This window comes from Physella acuta, unplaced genomic scaffold (genome assembly GCF_028476545.2).
Source record: "Physella acuta isolate Inbredline_101_S28 unplaced genomic scaffold, ASM2847654v3 ptg000429l, whole genome shotgun sequence".
Lineage (NCBI taxonomy): Eukaryota > Metazoa > Mollusca > Gastropoda > Physidae > Physella > Physella acuta.
In genome coordinates, this window is record NW_026731948.1 from 346,180 (window position 1) to 360,024 (window position 13,845).

The 13,845-nt window shown below is 32.1% G+C and overlaps 2 protein-coding genes across 5 annotated transcripts in view; one reads left to right on the forward strand and one right to left on the reverse strand.

Annotated features, from left to right (window-relative positions):
* The first annotated feature begins 1,157 nt into the window (after positions 1-1,157).
* On the forward strand, positions 1,158-5,790 carry LOC131942855 (uncharacterized protein C18orf63). Of its 2 annotated transcripts, none has more exons than XM_059302811.1 (13): positions 1,158-1,295; positions 1,512-1,590; positions 1,760-1,816; positions 2,140-2,251; positions 2,680-2,721; positions 2,849-2,925; positions 3,079-3,188; positions 3,375-3,471; positions 3,729-3,814; positions 4,090-4,270; positions 4,408-5,175; positions 5,446-5,526; positions 5,656-5,790. In XM_059302811.1, exons 1-13 carry the CDS (start codon positions 1,165-1,167, stop codon positions 5,788-5,790), a joined length of 1,956 nt encoding a protein of 651 aa, XP_059158794.1. In that variant the 5' UTR covers positions 1,158-1,164. The 2 variants fall into 2 exon arrangements, with proteins under 2 accessions (XP_059158794.1, XP_059158795.1); XM_059302812.1 differs by having other exon boundaries at positions 1,204-1,295; positions 1,529-1,590.
* Positions 5,791-6,227: 437 nt separating this feature from the next.
* Positions 6,228-13,845, reverse strand: part of LOC131942838 (maestro heat-like repeat-containing protein family member 1) — a 30,976-nt gene continuing 23,358 nt past the window's right edge. For all 3 annotated transcript variants that reach the window (XM_059302779.1, XM_059302778.1, XM_059302780.1), the window contains 13 exons: positions 13,467-13,621; positions 13,125-13,290; positions 12,713-12,847; positions 12,175-12,257; positions 11,718-11,855; positions 11,502-11,619; positions 10,735-10,881; positions 10,154-10,342; positions 9,611-9,766; positions 9,366-9,500; positions 9,158-9,260; positions 8,555-8,620; positions 6,228-7,793 (listed from right to left, as the gene is read on the reverse strand). In XM_059302779.1, coding sequence (XP_059158762.1) covers positions 7,711-7,793; positions 8,555-8,620; positions 9,158-9,260; positions 9,366-9,500; positions 9,611-9,766; positions 10,154-10,342; positions 10,735-10,881; positions 11,502-11,619; positions 11,718-11,855; positions 12,175-12,257; positions 12,713-12,847; positions 13,125-13,290; positions 13,467-13,621 — 1,674 coding nt within the window. In that variant the 3' untranslated portion in view covers positions 6,228-7,710. The remainder of the gene's footprint in view (positions 7,794-8,554; positions 8,621-9,157; positions 9,261-9,365; positions 9,501-9,610; positions 9,767-10,153; positions 10,343-10,734; positions 10,882-11,501; positions 11,620-11,717; positions 11,856-12,174; positions 12,258-12,712; positions 12,848-13,124; positions 13,291-13,466; positions 13,622-13,845) is intronic.

The following is a 13,845-nucleotide window of genomic DNA, read 5'->3' on the forward strand; positions in this document are numbered from 1 at the left end:
TTGATTACACTTTTTAAATAACCCAAATGCTATTTTCACACACACAAATATTTATTCTAATTTGACAATTTATCTAAAAATAAGGTTTATAGTCTGCTAGCTGTACACAAATAATATTGTATGACTACTACTATCTACTATTATTAGTCATTATTAGATCTAGACGATTAGTAATCAATCGACAAATTATCCTTTAACCCTTATTTTATCTAGTTATTTATTGGGGTCGTTGGGGCACCACAGATGATTTTATCGTAATAAAAAAAAACAATTTATCAATTTAGTTGAATTTAGTAGTAGTAGATTACTTACTAGATTCAACTAAATTGGAAGGGGGGAAGGGGGGGGGGGTCTTGGCTTACTTTAGACTTGAGTACTTTTTAGTCGGCTTTAGATTAGAAACTATCTTTACTAAAGACTTTAGGACTTTACTTTAGGGGAGGGGAGAGTATGAATTTCGAATTACTTTTTACTTTTTTTGATGATAAATAGATCTATATGTATTATCATAATTATGTATTCCCTCTCTCTCTAGAATTAGTCTAGAATAGATAGAATCTAGTAGACTAGATCGTAATAAGTAGATCTAGTGCAGGGGTCTCCAAACTACGGGATGCGGCCTGCGATGTCCTCTCATCTGGCCCGCAGAGATCTTTTTGTCCATGGAAAAAACGTTTGTTGGTGATAGCCGAGGAACTTTGCCCAGAAAAATTAAAGACATTCCTGGAAGAAACTGGCCCCCGAACTGAAATTTGATAGTTAATGCGGCCCTCAGACTGAAAAGTTTGGAGACCCCTGTAGTAGTGTGATGTCTGCTATTGGTTAAACTCTAAACAGCCAGGCTTAAACTCTAACAAAAACATTTTTACCATGTTGTGGCCAGCAGATTATGCAACGATTTCACTATTCAAATTTCAATGAGTTTTTTTTAAGTGTAACAATCTGATATGAACCATTTAAATGAAAATCTAAAAATTAAGTTTCAAATGGGGTGAGGATGTTTTATTCTCCTAATAACCCACTAATGGGCTAAATTTTGTGACATTTACTGAATTTGGGTGGGGGGGGGGGAGGGGGGGTATGGAGTGAACATTTTATATAATCATGTGATATCATTTATGAAAACTCACTTTATAAAATATTTTTTTCTAGAAATAAATATGAATGGAGCCTATTATCTTTTTTGCATCACCACCCAACCTTGAAGAACTTTGCTGTGTCACAGTGACCATCAAACCCCAGGGTGTTGTAACTGGTCCACTTCTAGCTATACAGCCACACATAATTAAATGCAGGTATCTCAATTACATTTTAAATAAAAAAACATTAAAAATTGTTCTTTTAAGATTTTATATTTTGACATGCAGTTTATCTTAGTTGCATCTTTTTATTTGACAAATACATGCTAATTTATCCTTTACTTTTATTTCTATATCTAATAATTATAAAGAAGAGATACTTTCTAAAGAAAATAATTATATATTATAATACACATTATTTTAATGTTTTAGGGAAATCATATTTACAGAGCCAGATGTTATAGCTACTCCATCTTATGATTGTGATAACAGCTTTAATATCATTATGAAGGTGACTATATATGTACATTAATGTACAAATATTTTAGTTATTTTCACATAATCAAATAAACTCAATATAAAATGTAGTCTAGTTTATTATTTTTTACTTATGTTAAATTCATATTTATTTTGTCACTGAAGTGATGTACACCTCAAGATAAATATTTTTCTGTTTGCAGCAAAGCTTTTTCAAAACTGGGAGATTACAACAAAGACTTCAAAAACAAGGAATGCAGGTAATCTTATTAATTTGGGAAGTAATTGTCTAAACTTTCAACATACTCATCATACATAATCTTCAATAGATTAACATGGAAATCTGTCAAATGAATTGGATCTTTTATTTAATCATAAATAATATCTTTTGATTTATAAAAAAAAGAATGTGGTGTTTGGACCATAGAGGGTATACCCAAAATTGAGGCTAGAACCAGAGATTTTTTTTAAACCTAACATCAGATGAGTGATGTTGTGGGTCACACAATTATTTTAATAATGTTATCAAAATTAAATAACAATGTACTATGTCATTAATCTGCAAGCATTCATGTTTTTAAAGCTCAGCAAACCATACCGGGTTAGTCCATATTTGTACCAATCATGCTTGAAATACACAATCATTGCAAAGCTGGCTCCTGTGTGGAATAAAGCAGGGGATTGGTTCTTGCAAGGTAAACTTTTGAACAAGAGAGTATTTTTTTAAAAATATCTATTTTGATGATTATATGATGCTCATGACTGATAACACAATCATGACTGATAACTTGAAAGTCACAAGTTTGGATCCCTGGCCTAAGTCTGTCTGAGTTCATCCAGTTTTGATGGGTACCTGGCTCATGTTAGGGAAATAAAGGTGAATGGGCATAGTGCTGACTAAAATATCCCTTTGTATATTGAAACAGATGAACTCAACTTAATGTGTCTAGGGCACTAACTACAAAGATGATAATGATGATGAATTATATAATAAATCAGATTTGGCTTATAGAAAGACAGACATTTTTTAAACAACTAAATAAAGCTGCATGAAATCTTATTTCTATTAATATATTTTTTTTACTTAGCCTAACACACAGTATTATTTATTTGAATGTTTCAGGGAGAGAGTTTCTAGTGCATGTTGGATTTATAAATGCTATAAGTAAGTTATTACATAAGAGACAGCTTTTGTTTTGTTTCCTTATTCAGACTTCAAGATGACAATTTTACTTCAGCAGTGTTTTTGTTGTTAACAGTGTTGTTGTTATTATTATATGATGTATTAACAGAAATGGATCTGGTTGTCAACAAAGATGAACTTTTTGTCTCCCTGATTGGAACTGTTGTCAAGTTTTCACCATTGCAGGTGTATACCATAAGTCAAGTTTAGATGATAGATGAAAGCTAGAGTAGCTTCCTTATTCTTATTTTAAAACAAATACTAATTTTGTTTAAAAAATATTGTTTGTTTGCCAGAAAAACAAATGAATAACGAAAGTAACCAATATTTAACTCTTAGGTTGAAGATTTAAATCTTAGCCAGCAAGAGATGATCAACATACTGAAATCAACTGAAGGTGATGCTGGAGAGATATCTATTGCTGATTGTTGGTGTCATGTTTTACCAAGGTGATACTAGGGTTGAGAGATTGTTTCCCTAAAGGATACATAAAATGTATCACCAACTTCTTTTTAAATTTAAGTGAATAATTTTATAAATTAAAAAATAATATATGCTTCTGATCCAAGTCAAGTACATTAATTTATATTTTTATAATCTTGTATTTAACTTAAGTCACTTTGTTTTTTTTCTAGTATGAAGCGAGGTAGAATTACCACATTGTCTCTTACCATCCCACATGGAAGTCCATTTAGCTCATACAATGACCTGAAGAGGCATTGGAAAAACATGGTAATGTTTTATTATTCATTGAAATCTTTTTGTATTTAAACATTTTACATATTACTTAAGATCAGTGTATTGATTTGATTTTTAGAAAAAAGTAATATAATAATAATAAAAACATATTTATTCATTCTGTGAACATCTTTAAATTTTACTACTTTTAAAAGAAACTATAAATTAGTATAGTTTTAAAAGTTAATTATCATCACCATTAAAAAAAAATTGGTATAGTTTTAAAAGTTACTTATCCTCACCATGAAAAGTATGGCTACAGACTTCCAGATACAGATGAAGACATTTTGTATTGTCAAGTCAGTTTCCTTCCCTCTGGTCTTGGTAAAAGGTTCACGTATCCTTGTGTTTGTAGAACATTGTAGTCTTAGCCTCAACTGAACAGTAGAATTACTTAAAACATTCATCACAATAAAAGTTAAAGTTTAAAATTCTTTGGCCATGTAAAACTTGTATAAGTATTATATTAAAAAACATTTGTGATAATGAAATAATACTGATAAAAGTTACTTTTGGATGAAATTTAACTAGTTATTGTATAGAGATTCTGTAAATTTAGAATGTGTTTATATAGACCAATATGGTACACAATTCTGCTTAAGTCAAGTACAGTTATCCCAGTGCTTGCTTGAGACCAGGCCCATTGCAAATCATTCAACGCACAGATCCCAAACCTATCTTGACTGCATTTTTACAAGAACTCCACAGTAAAATGTCATCAGTTTGTAACAGCATGTTGAGATTTCAGCCAAAACTTCGCTACGCTGCACCATCATTGCATTTAGCTGGAGAGGTGATATCGACAGATTACTTTTCTTTATAACTTGTCAACTCATATTTTTTATTTTAAAAAAAATACACTTTATTTTAGCTGTGTTATTTCAAAAAATAATTTTGAATTTTCATTTTAGCATTTAATTGTTGTTTCAGCCCTCTGACCGGATAAATTTATCTGCAAGGCCTGTCAAAACAGTTTCTGGTCCAGTAAGAAATATAAATTCCTGCTCAAAAGTTAACAGTGACTGTAACGGAGAAAAGAAGACAATCAAAGAAAGATTTACAGACATTGCCAGCAATAAACCAAATGGACCTGAATTGAACAAAGAAATTAAATTGTCGGCAGCCCAATCACAGTTCATCTCTACAGCTAGTTTTAACGAAGACACAAACTTGTCCCCACCATGTCACGACAAAACCGTATCACAACAGTCTCTGTCAGCAGACACTCGACATGAAAACACATCAGACTCTCTTAAAACAGAGCAAAAATTTGTGCCTTTGTTCAGACCAAAAACAAAGCCATTTTCTTCACAGAGCTGCAATAGACCTAGTTCTGCTAAAGATCCAATCGTTCCTATTTTCAAAACTAAACCATATCATGATCACACACATGTCCCCGTTAAAGATACAACCATTAAATCAAATAATACTGTTAAAGTAAATGCTAGCAGTTCTTGTGCGCCCACAGCTACCACACTAAAGCCAGCCCCATCATTAGTACAGCTTCATGATAAACCTACTACACTGACTAGCATCAGTAAGGTACAGCAGTCCATCAGGGCAACCAATGTTGGATATAGTTGTAAAAACATTTACAACAGTAAAGCTGAGGAGGGTGGAATCAGCCTATCACAAGCTAGTAACAGCAGCCTCACTGATTCCAAAAGCAAAGGAAAAAAGAGGAAGGAAAATCAAGAAGTAGGACAGATATCTTTTATCTTCTTTGTATTAATATTTGAAAGTAGGACTTGTATCGTTGTATTTTAGGCAGTTATATTAATAGGTGCTAAGGTTGCTTAAATAATCTAAATTTAAAAAGCAAAAGTTTCCTGAGATTGTATATGGTAAATATAAAATGAGTTTTATTTCATTTGATGTATGTTGTAGATCTACCACATTTTGTTTTAAAGGCATGACCTGCTTTTATTTCAACTATTGACCATTTATTATTTTCATGATTGTGCCTAGGGAGAGATAAGCACTAAGAAACCAAGAGTTAAACCTCAGGTTCAGTCTTTAGATGTTGACTCTTTAGCAAGAGCTAATCAGGTTGGTTATAAGTTTCATATTCACAGTAAAAGCTAATTACGTATGTAACTTGATATTTTGATTTGATAACTATTTTTAGTTGGTCTATACATTTTTATCATTATATTTTAATTCTTGTTACTAATACAGTTGAACAAGGTGAACACAGTAACCCTGACTGCATGGTTGAAAGAAAGGGGGGTAATCTGCAAGGCCAAAGACAAGAAGGGTGACCTGGTAGAAAAAGCTTACAAGTACCTGAACATTACTTGTTCAGAGCAGTAATAATTGTGCTTTTGTATTTGTTAACACATTGTTTTGAGAAATATATTTAGGTTTAAAATATTGTTTTATTTCATTTATAATGTTTAATATTTGTAAAAACATTAACTGCAGATTTTATGTGAGTTGTAGTTGTACACCAAAAATTACCCACAAAATGGCTTATTCTAAAGTACTTGTGGGCAAAGATGTATTGGGGGTAAAAAGGAACAGACTGCATGTTGAAAAGGAAACCAACCTCTGCAACCTTTCCTTTTAAGTTGTCTGTAAAAGTTTTACCATGAAACATTAGTTTTTAATCAAGTATGACTTACCTAGCATTGAATCAGATAATAGTTGTGAGACATAGAGATCAAGTTAGTTAATCAAAACATACTCGGACAGAAACATTTTGCTGGAAATCATTAAATTGAAAAAGAAAAATCATTTTAAATTCATCCCATTTTATTGTAATAATCATAACAAATAGGTAGTTTCATAATAATAAAGAACACAGGTAAAATCAGTACACATCATGGTCACATCAACACAGAATAAAAGAAACCCTGTATCCCTCCTGGTACAAATTAATTTTCTCTCATGCTAATTAGTTTACAGAGCACAAAAGTTTGTTAAGGATTTTCTTGTAATAAGGTAGAATTATTTTTATTCTACTTGATATCTCAAAACAAAAAACAACATAGGAGTAAAAGTGTATGGCAAAAATCACTGACATCAAGGTTTGTAATCACATCAACTGTGTGTATATACAAAAACAAGTATATCAACAAAATGGGACAATGTCTGTGGATAGTTTTTTTTCTGAAATAGACGTTTTGAAAGACATGGTACCACGCAATAAATTCTATAGATTATCTCTTTTTAGAACAATAACATTTAGGCTAATTGAATTATAATATTATGCTTGATAAACATTCAACCTAGAAAAATACATTTCATACAAAGGTAATGTAATTTTAATTTATTAAAAAAATTGTCAAATAATCCAACACAGTTTTAGAACATTCATGTTAATTCTTAATTGTGATTTTTATTTCTAAAAAAAAAAAAAGAATAGGCTTGGGCCTACTTATTTCTGTATGGTGTTAAAAAAAATAGCAGTATTAATATTAAGTAAAATGTTTTCAGCCAAGTCAATCGGTTACTTTTGATTTTAAAAAGAGTAATCTTGTTGCTTAATACTATTTGTAAGTGCTAGCTATCCCAATGATCAGGTGGAAATACAAGACACATGGAGTCTGATTCCCCAGGTCAATGGAGAGCCATTGACAGCCATGCTATAACTACTCACCTCTTTGTGACTAATATGTGATACAAGATTATGACTAATGCTAATTAATTGGACTATAACACATGAACAGAGTATGAGTTGATTAAATAATGCATGTATGAAATTATTATTCAATACAAATGAGGAATATAAACCTACAACAAATGTAAATTGTAACAATAGACAGCAATTTTATTTAAAAGAGAGCAATAATTAGAAGCATTTCTATTACAAATTACAAATTGTTTTTTTTTGCTACTATTCATGTAAATACAATAGTATACATTTTTGTTTCATCACCATACACATAGACTAACATACATTAACAAGGGACTGCATTAAGTTAAGAGTATTTTTCAGCTACAATCATCCAGCTGTATAGCAAAAAAAGATATGTCATGGCAATAACTGTTATAGCCACACTATACATAAAATGTCGCACTAACTTTAACACAAACCAAATACCGGTGCATCTGCACTATACTAGCAATCATCACTAAACCATCACAACATCTACTACTCACCACAGGTAGTACTTATTATTGTATCACAATTTTAAACAGATTATTCAGTGTAACACTTTACATCAACACATAACCCTGTACAATAGAAGGACATTCTCAGCAAGTTCTAAGTTAAGAGGAATGCCATTTTTAATACTCGTACAGCAGACTCATAGCCTCAGCTGCCTTGGACCTTACCAGTGGGGACGAATCTTTCAGCAGCAGGATCAGAGCTAAAGACAAAATATTTTGTTGCATAGGTTACACAGGGTTCTCATTGTATTTTGGACTGTATACACATTTTAAATAGTGTTCAATTATTACAACAATACAAATATTTTATGAATTGATTCATATTAAGTTATTGCAAACCACAAGCCTAGAATTGTGATCTAGTATTTGAGTTTCTTAGTTCCCCAATTCTGATTTAATTTGGAGGGGGGGGGGGCAGTAAAGTTAATCAGGCATAGTGTTGACCACATGGTCCTCATATACCTAAGCTATTGAAACAAATGAATTTTACTGGATCTTCCTGTTACTATAACTATAACATAAGGAACATCAGACTTGAAAAGGTAGGGAACCATTTTGTACCACCAAATTTGACAGTCAAGTGTTAAAGCATTATTACTGATTTAATGAGAAACTGTTTAGGGACTGACCAATAGATGCAGAGTAACAATACTTTTACTTTAAGCTCTATCTAAAATGTGTTTCTGATAAATCTTGAATTTATACCAAGGATATTAACATTATTAGTTCACTATTTTTTTTGAAGACAGCTTAAATACTGATAGATTTTAATAACATTTCTTCTACAACAAAAAAAAAAAGAATAATTATTAGAAATAATTAAAATTTAAAAAACTGATATCCTAGATCTCCTATTTTTATCTCTAGGTCAAAGAAGCTTATCTTGATGCACAAAGTAACTCACTCCAGTATAAAGGGTGACATTTACTGTAAATAGTAGGCTAAAGAGTTAAGTTATTACCTGAACAAATATGCTCCTTGGTTATATTTGACTGCATGTCTTTGGGTAAATTTCCTAACAAGAATCCTGGTCAAAATCAAACAACAATCATAAATGATATTTTTAAACATGTTCATATTTTATAAATTCAACATTATAATTTTTTAAAAATTTGACACAACTACATTATTCTAATATTAGATAAATGAGCTCTTTACAACTGGTTCATCCTTTACTGCCCAGGATTTTAAAAATAAGCACAATAGTAGATCAAAGAACTGGTTAAGCATTCCCCGTCCAGGAAATCAATACTATTTTACTTCCCCTATGGTCAGGCGAAAAGACAATGCATTTTTCAACTATGGCAATTTAAAAAATAATTCCTGTAATTTTGAAAAAAAAATTCTTGACTTTAGAAATATAGAAAAAAACCCACTAGAGATAGAACAACAAGAAAACAACATATATAAAACTTATTTCCTGCTTTCGCTGGTATCTTCAAAATCTAGTTACCAAAGAGACATCAGTTATTACATGTAAATAAATTTACTATACATAGTTCGGGTGACTGTGGGCAGACCGGACTGTAAAGGGTTAAATAGTTTGGCTGACTTGTGTACTCACCAATAAACATAGCAGCATTGCTTTTTATTTCAGGCCATGTGCTCTTGAAAAATGACACACAACCCATGACATAGAAGTTGATCTTCTCTTTAAGATCCTGGATCTAGAAAGGTTATTTTATAAATGAATTTACTTGTCTTTTTTAATAATGATGCAATGCAACACAATAATTTTTTAAAAATATCTGAAGGCAAAGAAAACTACTCACGACTAGTTTAGCTAGGTCGTTCATGAACTCTCCATAATGAAGGTGACCATCTTCCATCAGATGGCGCTGGAATTTGTCATTCATCACTTCTGACCCCATAAGTGGACCCAGATGACGTAGTGCGTATTTACATGACTAAAATTATGTAAACATATTATTGAATTGGTACAATGACTCTAGTTGTAAATCTGTCAAAAAAAAATCATCATTATTTATCTATGAAACAATTAAAACTTTTTTCTTACTTGTCGAACTTCCTCTTCTTTATCATTCAAATGTAACAATAGACTGATAAAATTGCTGTGGATTTGTTCCAAGAAAGGAGCTTTTGAAGGGCCATCCCCAAACCTGGACAAGTTACCAAACAGCTTGAAGGCTTGGGCTCTAACTGCACATTTTTCCTGGGCAGGGGGGAATCAGATAGTGTTAATATCCCAATACATTTTATCACAATACTCTAATGAATCTATTAGGAAATTAAAAAAAGTTCCAAAGCAATAATATTCATCTTTCAATTGCTTTAAAAAGTTCAAAAATTAAAAGTGTTTCTAATTCTTCTAGCCTCATTAACTCCTGAAGTTTATAAATATAATTATCTAAGATAAAAAATAATATGAGAATGGCTTTTTATTTGAATAATAAATATATTACTTTTAAAAATGATAAATTTATTAGTTTGCACAAAGGAGAATATTTCAGAGAAATATGACTATATTGTTGAGTTTAAAATAAAGACTTTAAGAGGTATAGGTATTTAGAATGAGGTTATAAAAATAAAACCCCATCACCTTTTCAAAACAAGGCCTAATTTTCAGAGAAACGTTAATGAGAATAGCTCGGATGTGTTCTTCTTGAATCTCCCCCAGGATGCGTGAGAGCCCACTCATGGCCTCAATGGTGATGTAATCTTCTGGGTCTTCCTTGTCATCCATCCCAGCCATCATGGCAGACAGAATTGTTGTAGCATATTTCTGGACCTGTGTACACAATGCAACAATAGTTGTGTAAATAACCTTAGCACAGAAAACAAAACTATCACAAATAATGGTTATATACAGAGATAGCAAATAGATATAATATTAAAAATTTATGAGCTTGCATGTCAGGTAGTAGAAAGCATGATTGCCCAACCAGAAGTGATGAGTTAAATTTCCAACTTCATTCATTCAGATACCTGACTCAAATCAGGGGAAGTAAAGCCTAATTCACACAATAATAACCATACAATCACTTCACATGACCAGGTCACACAGCCCCTTTATCCAATGGACTGTACAGTATGTTTCCAAATGGTGAACAGTATTCCACTTTTACTTTATTTAAAATATGCCCAAACTGCCCACTGTAAAATATTAACATTCCAACTGACCTGGGCCTTCCCTACACTGGCAATATTTCCCAGGCCTCTGACACACAACATGCGGACAATGTGGGATTCGTCCACTAGACGTCCCAACAAGCTGTTCATGATCAGAGTTATCAGCCCCTCATCACCTTTACATTTCTGGTTTATCAACTGGGGATAGAGGTCAAAAATTGATTGTTTAGTTTAAAGAACAAAGATGAACAGATGAAACATATTTCAAGCAAATAAATAGTTACCAACTTAAAGTTACATCTTCTTCTTCATTCTTAATTTTTAGTGTTGTAAGGGATCAAGCCTTATCTGCCAGAGGATTTGAACTCATGACTTTTTTTTTCGAATTTAACAACCATGAGCTTTGCCGACTCGACCATGCCTCCAACACAATTAAGTATACCTGCCAACTGGTTATGCGCCATTGAGACCATTGACCTCGATATCAGCCCTTTTTGGATTTGCTTTGTCCAACAAAGAAAAACTACAAGGCAGCAGTTATTTGATTTTGGAGTTTTCTCTCCTGAGGCTTAAAGTTGCATTTCATAAAACTTTCTTAATTGGAGGAAAACTTTTAGCAGTAGAAACAAATTTGATCTGCATTTAGAAATTGCATACTGTTCTAAGAAAGCTTTTAATCATTTAAGATTTATTTCATTTTAGGCAAGAGTAGGTTAAACAATAAGAGAAACTGGGAGGGTTAAAAGAGCTTTGGACATCGCTGTTTACAAAGATCTTAGTCCTGACCCATGCAGTGATAAAAGTTGTCAGGTACTCACCTCAGCAAAGAAAGCAGCAACAGTTACTCTTTGTGATTCATACAAACTTGACAACACAGATGTCAGAGAATTGACAATATCCGCTAAGTGAGTCTCCTTCTCTTCATTCAATAAAGCCCTGTGGGAAATATTAATTAATTTAAAATCTTGAAAAGGTATACTGAAAATTTAGAAATCTTAGTTTTAAAAAAAAAAGAGTGGCACTATTAGCTTTACCTGGCCAGTAGAGTGATGGCTTCTGGGTACTCGACCTCATCCTCCATGAGAGACCAGGCCCCATCTTTCTCTAGCTGCTCCAGCATGTCAGTCATCTTGGTGTGCTCCAGGAATGTCTTTAGGGCAGTGGTGGCTACCCTATGACAACAAACAAGGGACAAGTCAACAGGGGAAATCACTGTCATTTTTTTTTCAATGTTTAAAATTTTAAACTATACATTCAGATTATTTACATATTTTTATTTTTGGTATTTAGTAGAATTAAGGAGATGAAATAATAATCGATTAAAAAATAATTTTAAAAACTTATTTAATGTTTAAATATCAATAGAATATGTATTCCAAATGACAAAAAATTTAAAGGGAACAATCAGAAAGATACTGGCTGCACATACTCTCATTATTTTGATTAACACATAAGTTAAAGGTTTACTTCCTAAACATTCTTACAACTTACTGAATGGGGACAACTTTTTGTGGCTTTTTCTCAACAACTCCTTTCTTTTTTTTCTCTGGCTTTGATTCTGTTAGTTCTTGTTTCTAAAGGAAATGTAATTGGACACTTAGCTGCAGGTAATTTACTAACATGTAATTGTCACAGAAAATAAAGTTGTCTCAATAGTGAAAACTGAACAAGCAAATTTAAGCTTGCTAATTTAATCTAACTCCAGGACTATCAATCATTTTTATGCTGCTCCATGTAGTCCAAGTATGTGAGAAAAAAAGATACAGAAACATTAGTAATAACACTAAAAAATTAAGCTTTGACTTGGGGCTTCATTAAAATACAAGAAGAAGAGGAGTGAGAAAAATGAAAATAAGCATAAATTAAATAAAAATTCAACTATCTTGTGTAAATATTTTAGGAAGTTGGATGCACACATGAATGGTCTCTGGAAGCAGTGACAGAACATGCATTGAAAAGAAAAATTTGAACAAAAATACTGATAAAACGTTGCAAGATTGTGTAGAACTAAATGTAATGACTTTCTCACCTTTTCTTTTGGTGGCTTGGCTGCGACGGAGGATCCAACTCTGACCATGAGAGCAGCAAACAGGCGAGGGAAAACTTTGGTCACATTTTCCTCCGTCTCCTCCACTTTGAATATTTCTGTTAAGGCATAGGTTACCTGTGGTGACAACAACAGATATAAATGTATTATATTAAGAGAGCTAAAACAGTTGTGAGAGCTAAAACATAAATGTGAGAGCTAAAACATAAAGTAGGATTACTTAAACAAAAAGTAGACAGCTAAGACATGCACTATCACACTAATCCATCCAAGTCAATTGAAGTAAATATATTTTCAGTCTGTATCACAGCTGTATATTTGTGTTTGAGTCATTCAAAACTGTTTACAACAGCTTATATATTCTGATAAAATAGTAAAACGCAGGATAACTCACAGCTAAAGGCACTACAGTAGCAGTTTTGATTGTCTTTTCTTTATCTCTAGGATCTGCCTTTTCCTCATAAGGCAAAGACTTTTGCAGAAGTTCCAGAAAATGATCCAGAATTAAAGCAGTCAGATTTGATTCTTGGGAAAGAATTTTCCAAATTTCCACAACATTGCTAAAAAAAAAAGTTTAATTAATATTTTTAATACGGTATACTATATAATTTTTCATTGTAAAAAAAAAAACTTCACACTTTAATAGATTACCTATACACTTTCATAGATTATCAGTTAATATTTTTTTCTACTCTACCCCCCTCCCCCATATAACAACAATGAAGGAGAAACGTACTCATCATAAGGCAGCTGATATGTCAACAGAGAGGTGAGTGTGGGCAGGAGGTGGTGGGTGGCCATCGTACGGATGGTACGTAGGGTGCCTGTTTTAGTCTGGGGGTGCTGGATTTGAAAGAGTTTCTCGTACAGAGTCTCAAGGAAAACTTCAACCTAGAGAAAAAAATCAATAGTGACATTTATTCTAATGCAAAGAAAATATGATAAGGATAATCCATGCAAGAAATATTGACCTTTTGGCATACACCCAAGATAATATATGATTTATTTTTAATATTAATAGAGTTTTAAAATATTCTAGCTGTTTCAACCAAAGTATTTCATTATATAGATTTCTTCATGCTGTTACACTAAATACATTTAAAACTTTTTATTTC

Excerpts from the sequence above, each read along its gene's own strand:
- LOC131942855 (XM_059302811.1), top strand. The coding sequence starts at position 1,165 with ATGGAGCCTATTATCTTTTTTGCATCACCACCCAACCTTGAAGAACTT. Across the intron at positions 4,271-4,407 it reads CATTGCATTTAGCTGGAGAG|CCCTCTGACCGGATAAATTT; the intron begins GTGATATCGACA and ends TTGTTGTTTCAG. Across the intron at positions 5,176-5,445 it reads AGAGGAAGGAAAATCAAGAA|GGAGAGATAAGCACTAAGAA; the intron begins GTAGGACAGATA and ends GATTGTGCCTAG.